The 13,131-nt window shown below is 49.6% G+C and overlaps 1 protein-coding gene across 6 annotated transcripts in view; it reads right to left on the bottom strand.

Annotated features, from left to right (window-relative positions):
• Positions 1 to 13,131, bottom strand: part of Plekhg3 (pleckstrin homology and RhoGEF domain containing G3) — a 42,809-nt gene that overhangs the window by 6,973 nt on the left and 22,705 nt on the right. For 4 of the 6 annotated variants that reach the window (XM_028790190.1, XM_028790172.1, XM_028790186.1 and 1 more), the window contains exons 2-13: positions 10,677 to 11,066; positions 8,880 to 8,977; positions 7,615 to 7,684; positions 7,309 to 7,355; positions 7,048 to 7,198; positions 6,820 to 6,951; positions 6,459 to 6,641; positions 6,205 to 6,297; positions 5,864 to 5,950; positions 5,616 to 5,649; positions 5,166 to 5,264; positions 290 to 328 (exon numbers count right to left, since the gene is read on the bottom strand). In XM_028790190.1, the coding sequence (XP_028646023.1) occupies positions 290 to 328; positions 5,166 to 5,264; positions 5,616 to 5,649; positions 5,864 to 5,950; positions 6,205 to 6,297; positions 6,459 to 6,641; positions 6,820 to 6,951; positions 7,048 to 7,198; positions 7,309 to 7,355; positions 7,615 to 7,684; positions 8,880 to 8,977; positions 10,677 to 11,027 (1,384 nt within the window). In that variant the 5' untranslated portion in view covers positions 11,028 to 11,066. Of the gene's footprint in view, positions 1 to 289; positions 329 to 751; positions 842 to 5,165; positions 5,265 to 5,615; positions 5,650 to 5,863; positions 5,951 to 6,204; positions 6,298 to 6,458; positions 6,642 to 6,819; positions 6,952 to 7,047; positions 7,199 to 7,308; positions 7,356 to 7,614; positions 7,685 to 8,879; positions 8,978 to 10,676; positions 11,067 to 12,458; positions 12,546 to 13,131 lie in introns of those variants that run through there. The other 2 variants (XM_028790205.1, XM_028790199.1) reach the window with 2 other exon arrangements.

Below are 13,131 nucleotides of genomic sequence, written 5' to 3'. Positions count from 1 at the left end.
TGAGACTCTAATTCTTATAGATTAATCAAAGGCTTTATATGTTTGATAATGATTAATTACAAGATGCCCTCATCTGTGCAAGCTGCTAGGCTCCTATCCCAATGGAAGAGGGCACAGAGTATGGATGGCGGGGGGTGGGGGGGGCATGGCTCTCTACAGACAGCAGGGGTGAAGAACTAAGGTCAAATCCTCCCTATTCTCCACAGTCCCTAACCAGGTTCCTAGCTGCTTTACCCTCCCACCCCACCGAGGATCCCTGGGGAGACGTGCCTGCTTTTCCCACACTCACCTTTCTCACTCAGTTGCCTGAGCAGGTGTCTGGTGGGCTCTGAAGAACACAAATGCGTAGTTAGCACAGGCCAAGAAACAGCTGCTCCTAATCTGGGTCCCAAGTTCAATTCATCACAGGCCCACCACCAGCCCAAAGTCCACTCTAGCTGGCCCCCAATCCTCCCCAACCCCAGCCTCAGGAAAGCCTTCTTCAATGTTACTGAGGCTCCCAGGTGGGGCCTGAGCCACCTCTGCCTCTCTGCAGCACACAGTGAACTGCTCAGTCCTTGTATTAGCGTGCCAGCCAAGGCCTTAGTTAAGGAGCCATGTGGAAAAGACGGACCCCATGCTACCCGCATGACCCACTAGCCACTAACCACACTTCTATCTCAAGCGCCTCTATCTCTGTTACAGGCAGCACAATAGCTCTGCCCCACACCAAGCCCCTCATAGCATGCAGGCCGGGAAGCAGAGGTCGCACCCGACTTTCTACGGCCCTTAAGGCCTGGCATCTCGAATCCTTGCTGCCTGCTGGGAAATGTTGCCCTGCTGAACAGGGTATGACCAGGTTCTGGGGACACAAAACACAACTATTAGGCTAATGGTGCCATCACTTTGTACCCAGCCTTTCTGGGGACAGATGTGAGACAGGAAGGGGAGTACAAGAGAATCCTGTCTCAAAAGCCCCGTTTACAGAGCCCTCAGCCCACCTCTACCCTGACTGATGAAATGTGACGGCTTAGGGATGTTCCTGATTTTTCTGTAAATTTAAGAGTCACAGCAAAGTCTACAGAGGTCTTTTAGCTGCTCCTCAAGGGGACACACTGAGACCAGCACATTCCCATTCTATATCCACATAAGTAAACTCCTAATTGTTTTTTGAAAAGACAAGGTCTCACATTGCTGGCCTGAAATTTGATGCATCGTCAAATATATCCTTGAACCTCTGACCCTCGTGTCTCCGCCTCCTAAGTGCTGGGATTCCAAGAACACACCACCACACGTGCTTTTCATGGTGCCGGGCTTGAATCCAGGGGTTCATACATGCTAGATGACCACTCTCCCTACCGAGTACAGCCTCTGGCTCCTAATTGCATTTCTGTTGTTTCGTGCTCACGCATGCACAGGCATATATTTGTATATATGTGAAGGGCCAGAGGTCAATATCCGATGTCTTCCTCAGGAACTCCCCACCTTATTTTTTGAGGCAGGGTCTCTCACTGAGCCTAGAGCTCACCCATCAGCTAGACTGACTATCCAGAAAGCCCCGTGGATCCTTTTGACTCTGTCTCCCCAACACTGGAATCAGAGACACAGACAGCTGTGCCTGATTTTTACTGTGCATACTGGGGAATCCACTACAGGTCCTTGTTGACGGTTGGTCTTTTGCTACAGGTTGTAATGCTAAATACTGGCCCCCAAGGCCTGGTTGCCCCCAGGGACGGGACAATCCGCAGTACTCAAGTGACGATAGGTAACCTTGCCCCCTAAGTTATCTCTGATAGGTGATAAAATTGCTTATATAGCCTATAGCTGGGCAGGAGATAGTTGTTTTTTTGTTTTTGTTTTTTTTTTTTTTGGCTCTGGGGCTTGGGGTCAGAGGCAAGGACCATGAGGAGAGAGAGAAGGGGGGTGGGGGGTCGCCATGGGGTTAGGTGAGTCACAAAAACATGGCCACAAGGGCCAGCCAACTGGATTTATGAGCGGCTCAGAAAGAACAAGGCAAATTATAACTCAGGGTTATTGATACAAAAGTCGACATGATATCACAGAGGGCAGATATCTGTCCAGCGGTGGTGCTGACTAAGGCTTATTATAAATATAAGGGTTATGTGTCTCTTATCTTGGAACTGACTGATCTAAGGTGGGGTAGAAACCCCAATTTGAGATTAAACAGAACCGTAACAGGTTCTTTCTTCACTGATTTTATGTACATGAGTGCTCTCTCTGTATGGACACCTGCATGCCAGAAGAGGGCATCTGAAACCAGTTGTGAGCCACCAAGTGGTTGCTGGGAATTGAACTCAGGACCTCTGGAAGACCAGACAGTGCTCTTAACCGCTGAGCCATCTCTCCAGCCCGACCACATCCTCTCCTCATCTCATTTGAAATGAGAGAGAGGGCTCATCAGGATAGGCAAGTGCTGGTCTGAGTTTGGTCCAGACACGGGTGGTGGAAGGAAATGACTCAAATGCCATAGCACTTGAACACACACATTACACACAGAGAGAAACACAGGTAGTAGTAAATTTAAAGACTTTAAATGAAACAAAGTGAGAAATAGAAATGTTCTATTCTTTCTGCTGAAACCTTATAAAAAGAATATTTAAGGGTTTAAAATCTATGACAGATCTTATCCCACAGTGACTTTGTCCGCCTGACAGAGCTCTGGAGGAGGAGGGGGAGCGGGAGGGAGAGGGAAGAGGGTGAGCGGGAGGGAGGAAGAGGGGGAGGAGGCGGCAAAGACCCTGAGCCTGGGCACCTAAGCTGTAGCATGTGATCTAAGTCCCTCCCGTCTGCAACTCCAAGGTCTGTTTTTACACATAGCTCCTCCAAATCCATCAGCTGATCTCTACCACACAGGAGAAAGAAGAAACACACTAGGGAACAAGCTAGTACCAAGAGGATGGACACTCCTCGGCATTATGGGAGAAATGTCACGAAGAACATGAACCTCAAATACAGGCCATTGCCATGGCAACCCACAGTGCTGCCACCATCACATCTGGCAGTTCGCACCATCAGCAGCAAGGCAGTACCAGCTACAGAAAAGGAAAAGTGCAACTGTGGTCTTCTAGAAGGCTCCCGAGGATGAGGCATGTCTCGGAAAAATTAACAAGTCTTTAAAAAGTCAACTCTCTTAATAGTCACAGGCTAAAATCTCAGCCACATGGAAACCTCAGCCTTTTATATTTGCTCACTTCCCAACCATCCTGGACAGCTACAGTCTTGAGGCGTCAGTTTTATTGAGCTATAATTCACACACTATATATGCCATCTGTATAAAGTACATTCACAGAACTATGTATGCCTCAGAGCTGGTGGTATGTGTGTGTGTGGTGTATGTGTGTGTGTACACGTGTGTCAATGGGTGCTTTTCTAGTTTGGGGGGCTTTTTATGTTTTGCTCTTTTAGAGACAGGTTTTCTCTGTATAATTCTGGCTGGTCCTAGAACTCTGTAGACCAGGCTGCCCTCGAACTCAGAGCTCTACCTGCCTCTGCCTCCCAAGTATTTAGATTAAAGATGTGCTCCACCACCACCTGACTGGGGGGCACGTTTTGTCTTTTGCGATACCGAGGACTTGAACCTAGGGTCTTGGCACACTAGCCAAGTGCTCTACCACTGAGCTCTAGCCCTATCTCTTAGAGCTAAAGTTCTGATGCTGATGTCATGACAGACCATGGTATTAATACCACAGCTGTCCTAGTTAACATTAACTGCCAACTTGTCATAGCCTAGAACCACCTGAAAGTCTCAAATGAGTAACTATCTTTATCAGATTGGTCTGTGGGCATGTCTGTGAGGGACTGCCTTGATTGCTAAGTAATGTAGGACACAGCCCACTGTGGGAGGCATCATTCCCTTGGCTATATAAAGAAGCTATCTGAGATGAGCCATAGAGAGTCAGCTAGCAAGCATCCTCCTCCATGGTTCCTGCTGTACTTCTCAGCTGTGAAGTGAATTCCTTGGTCACAGGTAATATATAAAATAGTAAGTGGGCCTACCTTAAGTTCCTGCCTTGACTACCCTCAACAGGGTGTGAGCTGAATGAATCCTTTCCTCTCCTAAGGTGCTTTTGGGGAGAGTATTTTATCAAAGTACCAGCAAAGAAACTGGAAAAACTACCATTGCTAGACTCTTCTAGTGCTAAGCTAAGGCAAGCTAAGAGGGACCATTAGAGAGAAAGAGAGAGAATTACAGAAGGGAAGAAAAATACAGATGGCCTGTGGCCAATAAAGTAACACCCCAGTTGGAGGCTTTTAATCATAAAATTTAAATAGCCAAATTAGGTTGGCCTAGAAAGGAACCACCTGGAAAAATACCAAACATTGCAAAGTGAAAGCTCCCACCTGGCCCCACGTTCTCAAAGGCCACAGTTCAGATATCAATCCCAAGAGTTCAAGGACCCTGCAGGTGGTGGCCAAACAAGACCTAAACACTAGCGAATCCAACCAAAACAATATTCTTACTCTAAAAGCATCTCTTCCAAGCTACTGTAGGAGGGATCTCATTCCCAGACTCACCACAGCTTAATCCAGATCTGCTCCTGGGGCTCAGACTTATTGTTAAGTCAGAAAAAATTAGAGCAAAAAAAAAGAATCAATCACAGAAACATCCCCACCCCACACCATCACAAAACTAAGCGTAAAAAGGGAAGGTTTTCTCTTTCTAAACAGACACTTCGTTCTAATAACTCCATGAACACATTTGCAAATCCCGTCATGGAAGGAAACCCAGGAGAGGAAAATGGCATGACCCAAAATAAATATTTCCCGTCTGGATTTGGTGCCACTCGGTCTAAGCATTTTTCCTCCCACCCAGCCTCTGCTGTCACTCGAGACCTGAACTGAGAAACTATCCATGATCTCCAAGTGCTAACTCTGGCTGAGCAGGAGGTTTAGACCGCTAAGAAGAGATGCCAAATCCTGAATAACAAACATCCCCAGGTCCTCGAGCAGGTGGACAGCCCTGGTGAGCAGAGGGCACAGGAGGTGGCTGGTGGAGAGCAGCCACGGGCATAAAGAGGAAATGGTCCACAGACATCCACCAACCGGCCCTGCTGTCCTCCCCAGTCTTTTGAAGAGAGCAACGCCCCACTATGCTGCTACAGATGATCCCGGCCTGAGCCAGGATCCTATAAAGAAAGCTCTTGTCCACACAGCCCCTCCCTTACCAGACTGCCGACGTCCTTGGCGCACGTGGGTAGACACCTCATCCTGGGAGGACCAAGCCTTTTTCATCCGCTCTGGGCTGCAGCGATACCTACTGGGATCTGTAACCAGGAGAGAAATAATTAGGCCTCTGGTTCCCCAATGGCCTAACTAGAAGCTGCCCACACCAGATGACATATTCTTCACCCACACCGGCTCCAGTTGGTCCTGGATGCCTCTCTAGAGGTCTCCCATCTTCCATCTTCTTACAATTGGTTGCTTCAAGCACTGAGAGCCCAGCCATTCGGTCAAACCATGTCACTAATTACACAACTGATCCCCAGCCCTTGACAGAAAGAGCCCCTATCCTCCTTGCTCCTAGACAAACGAATTAGACAAGATTTGCTCAAGATATGGCATGACTTAACAACAGACACAATTAGGGACAAAACAGGCAGAAAAGGGTAACTTACAATAGGAGTCCATTTCCAAGATGGCTTCCTTGGCCTGGAAGGAAAGGAAACCCACATAGTAATTACCTGACTGCACCTTGCCTGCCCAGAGCACTCCCAGTTTCATGCCATGGCCTGTATATTTGTAGTTCTAACATCTGCTGTGCACTGGAACCAGGAAGAAAGGCTCCAGCATATTCTTGGGAGCTGGATCAGGGGACATGCTTTCCCTGAAGCCCGTCTGAGCTAAGAAGCCCCCAGGAGCTAACCTTCTGGGGTATGGTGGCATGGTGGTTCTCCAGGATGAGTCTCTTGATGTGATGGGTCCAGCTCCGTTTCTCCTCCACTGTCTTGGCCTAGGACAGGAGGAAGGAGCTCGGTTTATTATTTTAGGTCAAAACTGTCCAGCTCCAGCGCACACAGTACTTCTATCAAGGGGCAGAAAGAGTAGGAGGGACTGTGCTGGGATTTCTGTCTATACCTCGGAGAGGGGCCCCTGATGATCTCACTTTACAGATGGAGATGTTAGGGCATGGGGCAGCCAGGGAACAGGAAGTCACATGCAAGTATGCTTGGAAGTCCCCAGCCCCTCACCTAAGCCACTCCTCACCTGGATACTGTGCTGTTGCTTGCTGTGCTTATAGTGGGTGACGGTGAAGCAGAGAGAGTCTCTCGTGTTCTCAATCAGCATCAGTGAGGAGCACTGTGGGGCCGAGAGCAAGATAATTAAGCAGGAGAGAGGGGGACCCCAACCCTTGAGACAAGTCTCAGATGGCAGCGGAGCCCAGTGAAGCGAGAAGGAAGCTGGAGCCAGGGGACACAGGGAAAGAGGGAAGGCAGCAGAAGAGAGGACAGCACAGTTACCGGAATGTGATCCTTGTACACGAAATGATCGCCTCGCTTCTTGGTAATGAGCAGGATCTTGTCAAAGAGGAAGAACGTTCTCTCATTGCGCACACGGTGTACACGAAAGGTGGCTTCCAGGACCAGTTCCCCATAGGTGGTCAGGTCTGGTCCCTTCCAGTTAATGAGCAGTGACTGGATCTCCTGCAGTAGAGACCCCACCAACACCCAGAGTCAGGCCCCACTGTTCCCAGGAAGCTCACACAGACGCCACCCCAAAGGCTTCCTCAGCTTCTACGCCAAGTACAGCGACAATCCATGTTCCTTCTTTCAAGCCCTGTCTCCTTCCAGCCCAGAGTGCATGCAAGACAAGCAGCAAGACCTGTAGCCGAACTGCGTGTTCATGCCTCCTCTTCATGTCATTGATGTACCAGGCCACGCATGTCATGGTGTCAATGGCATCCTCTACCACCTCAAAGCCATCCTCTTCTTCATCAAAGTGTTTGGCAATTTCCTAGACAAAAGACAGCTGTCTGAGCAAAATGGATTCCAAGGCTCTGTCCTTCATCTTCTACCCAAATCTTCTACCCAGGGAGAAGGCCTGAGCTACCTGGAGCAGCAGGTGGTACTTGAGGATGCGCTGGACGGGCTTCAGCAGGTAGGATCCGAGAGGCAAAGAATGCTGCAGCAGCTCCTGCCGGTCTCGGAAGAACTTGGCTTGCTGCTTGTCTTGCATGCACTCTGTGAGGGCTGCCACTGAGCTGGGAGGGGTAGGAATGGGTGTTACCATCTGGGGAAGGTCTGGTGAGGGGGTAGGAACTCCACACCCATCAAATGGCCCAGCTGTCCGTCTCTACCCCAAATTACTCACTTGGGGTAGTTGTTGCAATACTGAGTGTATATATCAAACTCTTGACTCTAAGGAAAGACCAAAAAAACGAAATGATTTCAGGGAGATTCTCACAGGACTAGACATAGGGTCGGGGGAAGGGGAGGAGAAAGGGCAGGTTCCCGACTCCTGGGAACACTATCTCCCCATCCCTGACAGCCTGCAGAGTCATCTTGGTATCCTACCCACCCAGCAGCCTTGGGCAGGGATGACCAGTACTTAAGTGTCCTCTGATATTGGGCTCTCCTATCCGAGAAACAGGAGGAGCGGAGACCCAGTCATTCTTACCCTTTCCACGAAGCAGCTGGCCACTGCCACAGGGTCACTATTGCAGCTGTCCAGGTCTCTGAGAAGCTGGCTGGGGGGGGGGCGGGGAACAGAAACCATTAGACCCCCACCTCTGTAGCTACATACTCCCTTGTCTGCCCACCTCCTCAGACACAGAACACAGTCATCCTTGATGTCATGCTGTGAGTCATGGCTTCTACCCTGAGTAAACCCTGCCCCCGGGAATACCACGGAAAGTATTCAGAACACTACAAACAATCAGAGACCCACATGCACAGCAAGCAGCAGAGGAAGAGAGAACACTGTACCCACCTTGGGAGGGGACACAGCTCCTCTGTAGGCAGGAGTCAAACACACAAAAGCAGAGATTAAAGGAGAAAAAAGAGAGAGGAAACTAGCAAAGACAGTTCCCAGATGGAAGGGTGCAGGAAGCAAAGAGACAGGAGATTCAGCACTCTGACACTGGGGGCGCCAGGAGTGGGGGAAGGCACTTGAGGTACACTGCCTCTCCATTTGTTTTCCTCCTCTTTCCCGTTCTACGCCTTCCTAGGTCTTTTGTGTATCCTACCCTTCTAACTACACACAGCTGCAAGGGACCAGAGGAAGAGTCCTGCTCTGTTAACTGCTGCTTGTTAAACTATTTTTCTTGACAATATCTTCGTCTGAGTGTCTGTGGTCCCAGAACAGCAGATTGAATCTTCACAAACGTCACTTTTTTGCCTGGCCTGTGTGATATCCTAATGCTGTGACCCTTTAGTGTCTCATGTTGTGGTGACTCCCAACCTGGACTACAAATTTTTTTTCACTGCTACTTCATAACTGCAATTTTCCAAGTGTTATGAATTGTAGTGTAAATATTTGGAGACAAAGGTTCGCCAAAGGGGTCATAGCCCACAAACTGAGAACCCACTGTAACAGGTCAGACCTTCAGAGAGTCCTTACTTCCCTTGGGATCCATGGGAAAGAAGAGAGATAAACTCTAAGACATGTAAGATGACATAGAAAAAAAAGAGCCACCCATAAGAAGCACACAAGCATTCAAGGCCTAACACCGGCCCAGGTGCTGGACCCTGCAAGCATGTGACCTCCATTTATAAACCCCTAGAAAGGCCAGCTGGTGTCTTCTCCCAGTCTAGTGCCAAGATCTTGTGCAAGGGTCGACCTCAACTCCCCATCTCCACAGTCAGGTCTATGTGTCACGGCCCACGTGTCCAGACATCCAGAGATTCTCCCCAGACCCCGAGGCAAACAGGCCCAGCACATACCTGTTGAGTGCATATATGCTCTCTATGTTCCCAAAGAGGGCGCTCACTTGCTCTGGGTTCAGGAGACCAGGAGTGTCAATGATCTTCAAGAGGTAGTCCTGCATGGAGAGAGGTGTGAAGACCCGGTACCCCTTGGCTTGACCACCTAACACCCCTAATCACACCTCACTCTGCCATGACCCAATTCCACAGGCAGTGCCACTATACTGAGTGGTGGGTATTTACCCAGAAGCACACATCCACTTGGCAACCTGGAATGTAACCTTATTTGGAGACAGGGTCTTTGTCGTTAGTTAAATTGCTCAAGATGACATCATTTAATATTTAAGGAGGCTCTAAGTCTAATTGCTGGTATCCTTCTCAGAGAAAAGGACACTGATGAAAACTGCCAGAAAACTTGTGATGGGAAGAAGCCAGGCCAATGCAGCCACAGGACACTAGAGAAAATTTACCATGACTGTCTGTAAACCCGCTACTCGGGAGGCAGAACCATGAGAACTGCCTTGAGTTAAAGGCCAGCCGGCGTTACACGGCAAAATCCTATCTGAAAGAAAGAAAGAGAAAGAGAGAGAGAGAGAGAGAGAGAGAGAGAGAGAGAGAGAGAGAGAGAGAGAGAGGGAGGGAGGGAGGGAGGTAGGGGGAGAGAGGGAGAGAGAGAGAGAGAGAGAGAGAGAGAGAGAGAGAGAGAGAGAGAGAGAGAGAGAGAGAGAGAAAGGAAGAAAGAAAGCCAAGAGGCTAGTGAAATGGCTCATCAGGTAAAGACTCTTGTCTAGTGACCTGAGGTCAATCCTCAGAACCACTTAAAGATGAAACATATATACACACACCTGCACATACACTCATGTGTATGCACTCACATAAATATGTACTTTTTGTTTTTTTTGAAACAGAGTTTTTCTCTGTGTAACAGCCCTGGCTGTCCTGGAACTCCATTTGCAGACCAGGATGACCTTAAATTCAGAGATCTGCCTGCCTCTGCCTCCAGAATGCAGGCATGCGTGCACCACCACGCCCAGCTTTTTAGGTTTATTTATTCATGTATTTTACATATATGAGTGCTCTGCCTTCAGGCACACCAAAAAAGGGAATCAGATCCCATTACAGATGGTTGTGAGCCACCATGTGGCTGCTGGGAATTGAACTCAGGACCTCTGGAAGAGCAGTCGAGTGCTGTTAACCACTGAACCATCTCACCAGCCCTACACATTTTTCTTAATCAAAACAAATAGTCTGAAAGAGAATTCGTTTGTGTTGCTTTAAGTCAACGGAACAGGTTTTGTGCATAGCCCTAACAAGCTCACACACCTGCCTCCCCACCAGGCAGGTCCCTCAATGGAAGTCACCTTCCCCCAAGTGCCCTACAATATGAAATATTTTACTTCTGCTATCCCTGACCCATTTTCAGGCAAAGAGCCCAAGGCTCCCTCCAGTCATTGTGCACATGCCCAAGGCTCCACAGACACGAAATAGCCGAGTAGGGAACCTGGATCCCTACCCAGGTTTAATCCCTACAGAGCACTTAGGTCTGCCTTGTCAGACTAAACCCCCTCCCTGTGCTATCCCAGCGCCCACTCCCCAAGCCCCTGCAGGAAATTCTACAATCCTACTGATGTGGCCTGGTATCATAAGGAAGCATGATAGGCCAAGAGTCCCCACCCGGCAGGTTCCAAAGCTTCCTCACAGCCTAATGGGAAGCAAATTTATAGAGACAGGTTGTACTAAAGAGATGGGCCACCGGAGGCCAGCATCCTTGGCCTCTTGAAGAGATGGCCCGCCCCGCCCAGCCTCAGCACTCACCTCCACAATGCTCCGCAGGTCCTGCACATACATACGCTCTGTTTCCACGATCTCTCGTACCACCCGGCCCAGATAGCTGAGCTTGTGATGGGCAGGACCTGTCCCTGCACGCCCGTTGAATGGGGAGAGAGGTCCCTTCATGTTCAGCCAGCCGCTGGAGTTGCTGTTGCTATTGGGAACATGCCGGCCCCAAGGGGAGCCTGTCCCATTCTGGGCTGATGCCTCAGAGCCCGTGGACTCCTCCATGGCACTGTGGCTGTCGCGGGAGGAGCCAGATGAAGAAGTGGTGGACATTAGGCTTGGTGGCCGCTCCTGACTGCCATCTTGGTGGAGGGCAGTAGAGACAGGCATCCTGGCATCGCTGCCTGGGACTGTCACCTCGGGGAGAATCTGGAGCAAAACAGACAGATGGAGGTCAAGCTCTGAGTGCCTACAGGATCAGAAAACGGAAGGGAGGTTGCCAGAGGCGGGGAGGGGGCGGAATGGGAAGTCACTGTGAGTGGGTGCAAAGTCCAGTGTAAGATGAAAACAGTTTCAGAGCGGATAGTCATGTTGTAATGACACAAACCAATTCAATGTCACTGAATGACATTTACAAACGGTTAAGATAGTTAATGTTCACTTTTGCATATTTTACCACAACTTTACAAACAAGGCCACCAAGACACTCAGCAGGTAAGGCTCTTCTTGCCCCCCACGCCGGCGAACCCCAGCTCCCTCTCAGACCCACATAGTGAAGAGAGAGAACTGACTCCTGCAAGCTGCCCTCTGACCTTCCTGTGTGTGCCACAGCACGTGCAGCTGCCATCCAAATAAATAAGTGTAATAAATTAAAAACAAAAACACAAAACTGAACCCCGGGGAAGCCCATTCCCTCAGACTATGAACACTGACTGGTGGTCCCTTAAGTTCCTTTCCATCTAGACGCCAGCAGCTCAGCCTCTCTGTTGTTCCCAGGGCAGAGACTGTAAGACCTCACCAGGAGACAGCAAGTTCTCAGGCCCTAGAAGAGTAGAGAGGTCATCTAAGCTAACACAACAGTCTAGGGTGCCTTCTGAAGACCTCAAAACCCAGGTCTAAAGGCTGAGAATGTAGCTCAGTTGGTAAAGTGCTTGCCTGGCACGCACAAGGCTGTAAGTTTTAGCACTGTATAAAGGCAGGCATGGGGCTGGAGAGATGGCTCAGCAGTTAAGAGCACTGGCTGCTCTTCCAGAGGTCCTGAGTTCAATTCCCAACCATGTGGTGGCTCACAACCATATATAATGGGATATGGTGCCCTCTTCTGGTGTGTCTGAAGACAGCTACAGTGTGCTCATATACATAAAATAAACAAATCTTTAAAAAACAAAAACTGGCACGGTGGTCAACACCTGTGATCCCACCTGAGGCTCAGAAGCTACCAGACCAGACCAGACCTGGCCCACAGGCAAGGAGCTAAGCTGCACCGAGAGGACCCAGCTGTAAATTGGCTTTTTTTAAAAAAAAAATGTATTTATGTGTTTATGTTTGTGTATGTATGTATATGCCATATCTGTACATCTGTGGTATATGTACGTATATGGTTCTCTCCTGCCATTAATTTCAAGTCATCACCAGGGTTAGCACCATTTTCCCCACTGAGCCATCTCACCAGCAGGCTCCTAATGTCTTACAACCAGCAGGCAATACTCTCAGAAGGACTGCAAAATCTCAGGGCACCAGTGTCTCCACCTGTACCTGAAACTTTCTCTCTACTCAGAGGGAGGAGACCGGATGACAAACTGAGCCAACGGTACTCCTTACCCCATTCCAGGTACCTGGTGTAGGCAGGCTCTTGACTCAGTCACAGCAGGAAATTCCCCTGCGCTGAGCCACAGCTGAGTCTCCTCGGAGCACAGCTGGGCAGAACAGCTCAGCAGGCAGGAAGCTGCACCCAGGTGAGGCAAACACAGCCACAGGTGGACTTTATTCCCTGAGCAGATGGCACTTCTTCTCCCAGCCCAGTCCCTACCCATGGGACCAAAGCTGCCAGAATGCTCTCCTGGTTGCTTTTCCTCAGGGGAGGAGGAGGCGGAGGGGAAGAAGGGGAAGTGGAGGGGGGGGGGGGGGAGGAGAAGGAGGGGGGGGAGGGGAAGGAGGAGGAGGAGAAGGAGAAGGAGGAAGAGGAGGATGGGGAAGAGGAGGAAGAGGAACTTTAGGCACTTTTCTCACCTCTACTCTCCCAAGTGTTCTTAACTCCAACCTGAGACTCAGAAGCTACCAGACCAGACCTGGCCCACAGGCAAGGAGCTGAGCTGCACGGAGAGGACCCAGCTGTAAACAGCTGTCACTTCAGTCCATTTTCTTGTGTCTGTACTCTTACCTAGAACCCAGGGTCTTTGGACCCCGCCTTTAGCAGATGTTGCCTCTCTGCCTGCATTATCTCTCTGCACTGACTCCACGTTGCATTCAATCTTCCAGTCTCGGGCTAAGCGTT

The sequence above is a fragment of the Grammomys surdaster genome, unplaced genomic scaffold, assembly GCF_004785775.1.
Source record: "Grammomys surdaster isolate TR1022 unplaced genomic scaffold, NIH_TR_1.0 127, whole genome shotgun sequence".
Taxonomy (NCBI): Eukaryota; Metazoa; Chordata; class Mammalia; order Rodentia; family Muridae; genus Grammomys; species Grammomys surdaster.
Note: the sequence above shows the minus strand (reverse complement) of the source record. Positions and strands in the feature narration are given on the sequence as shown.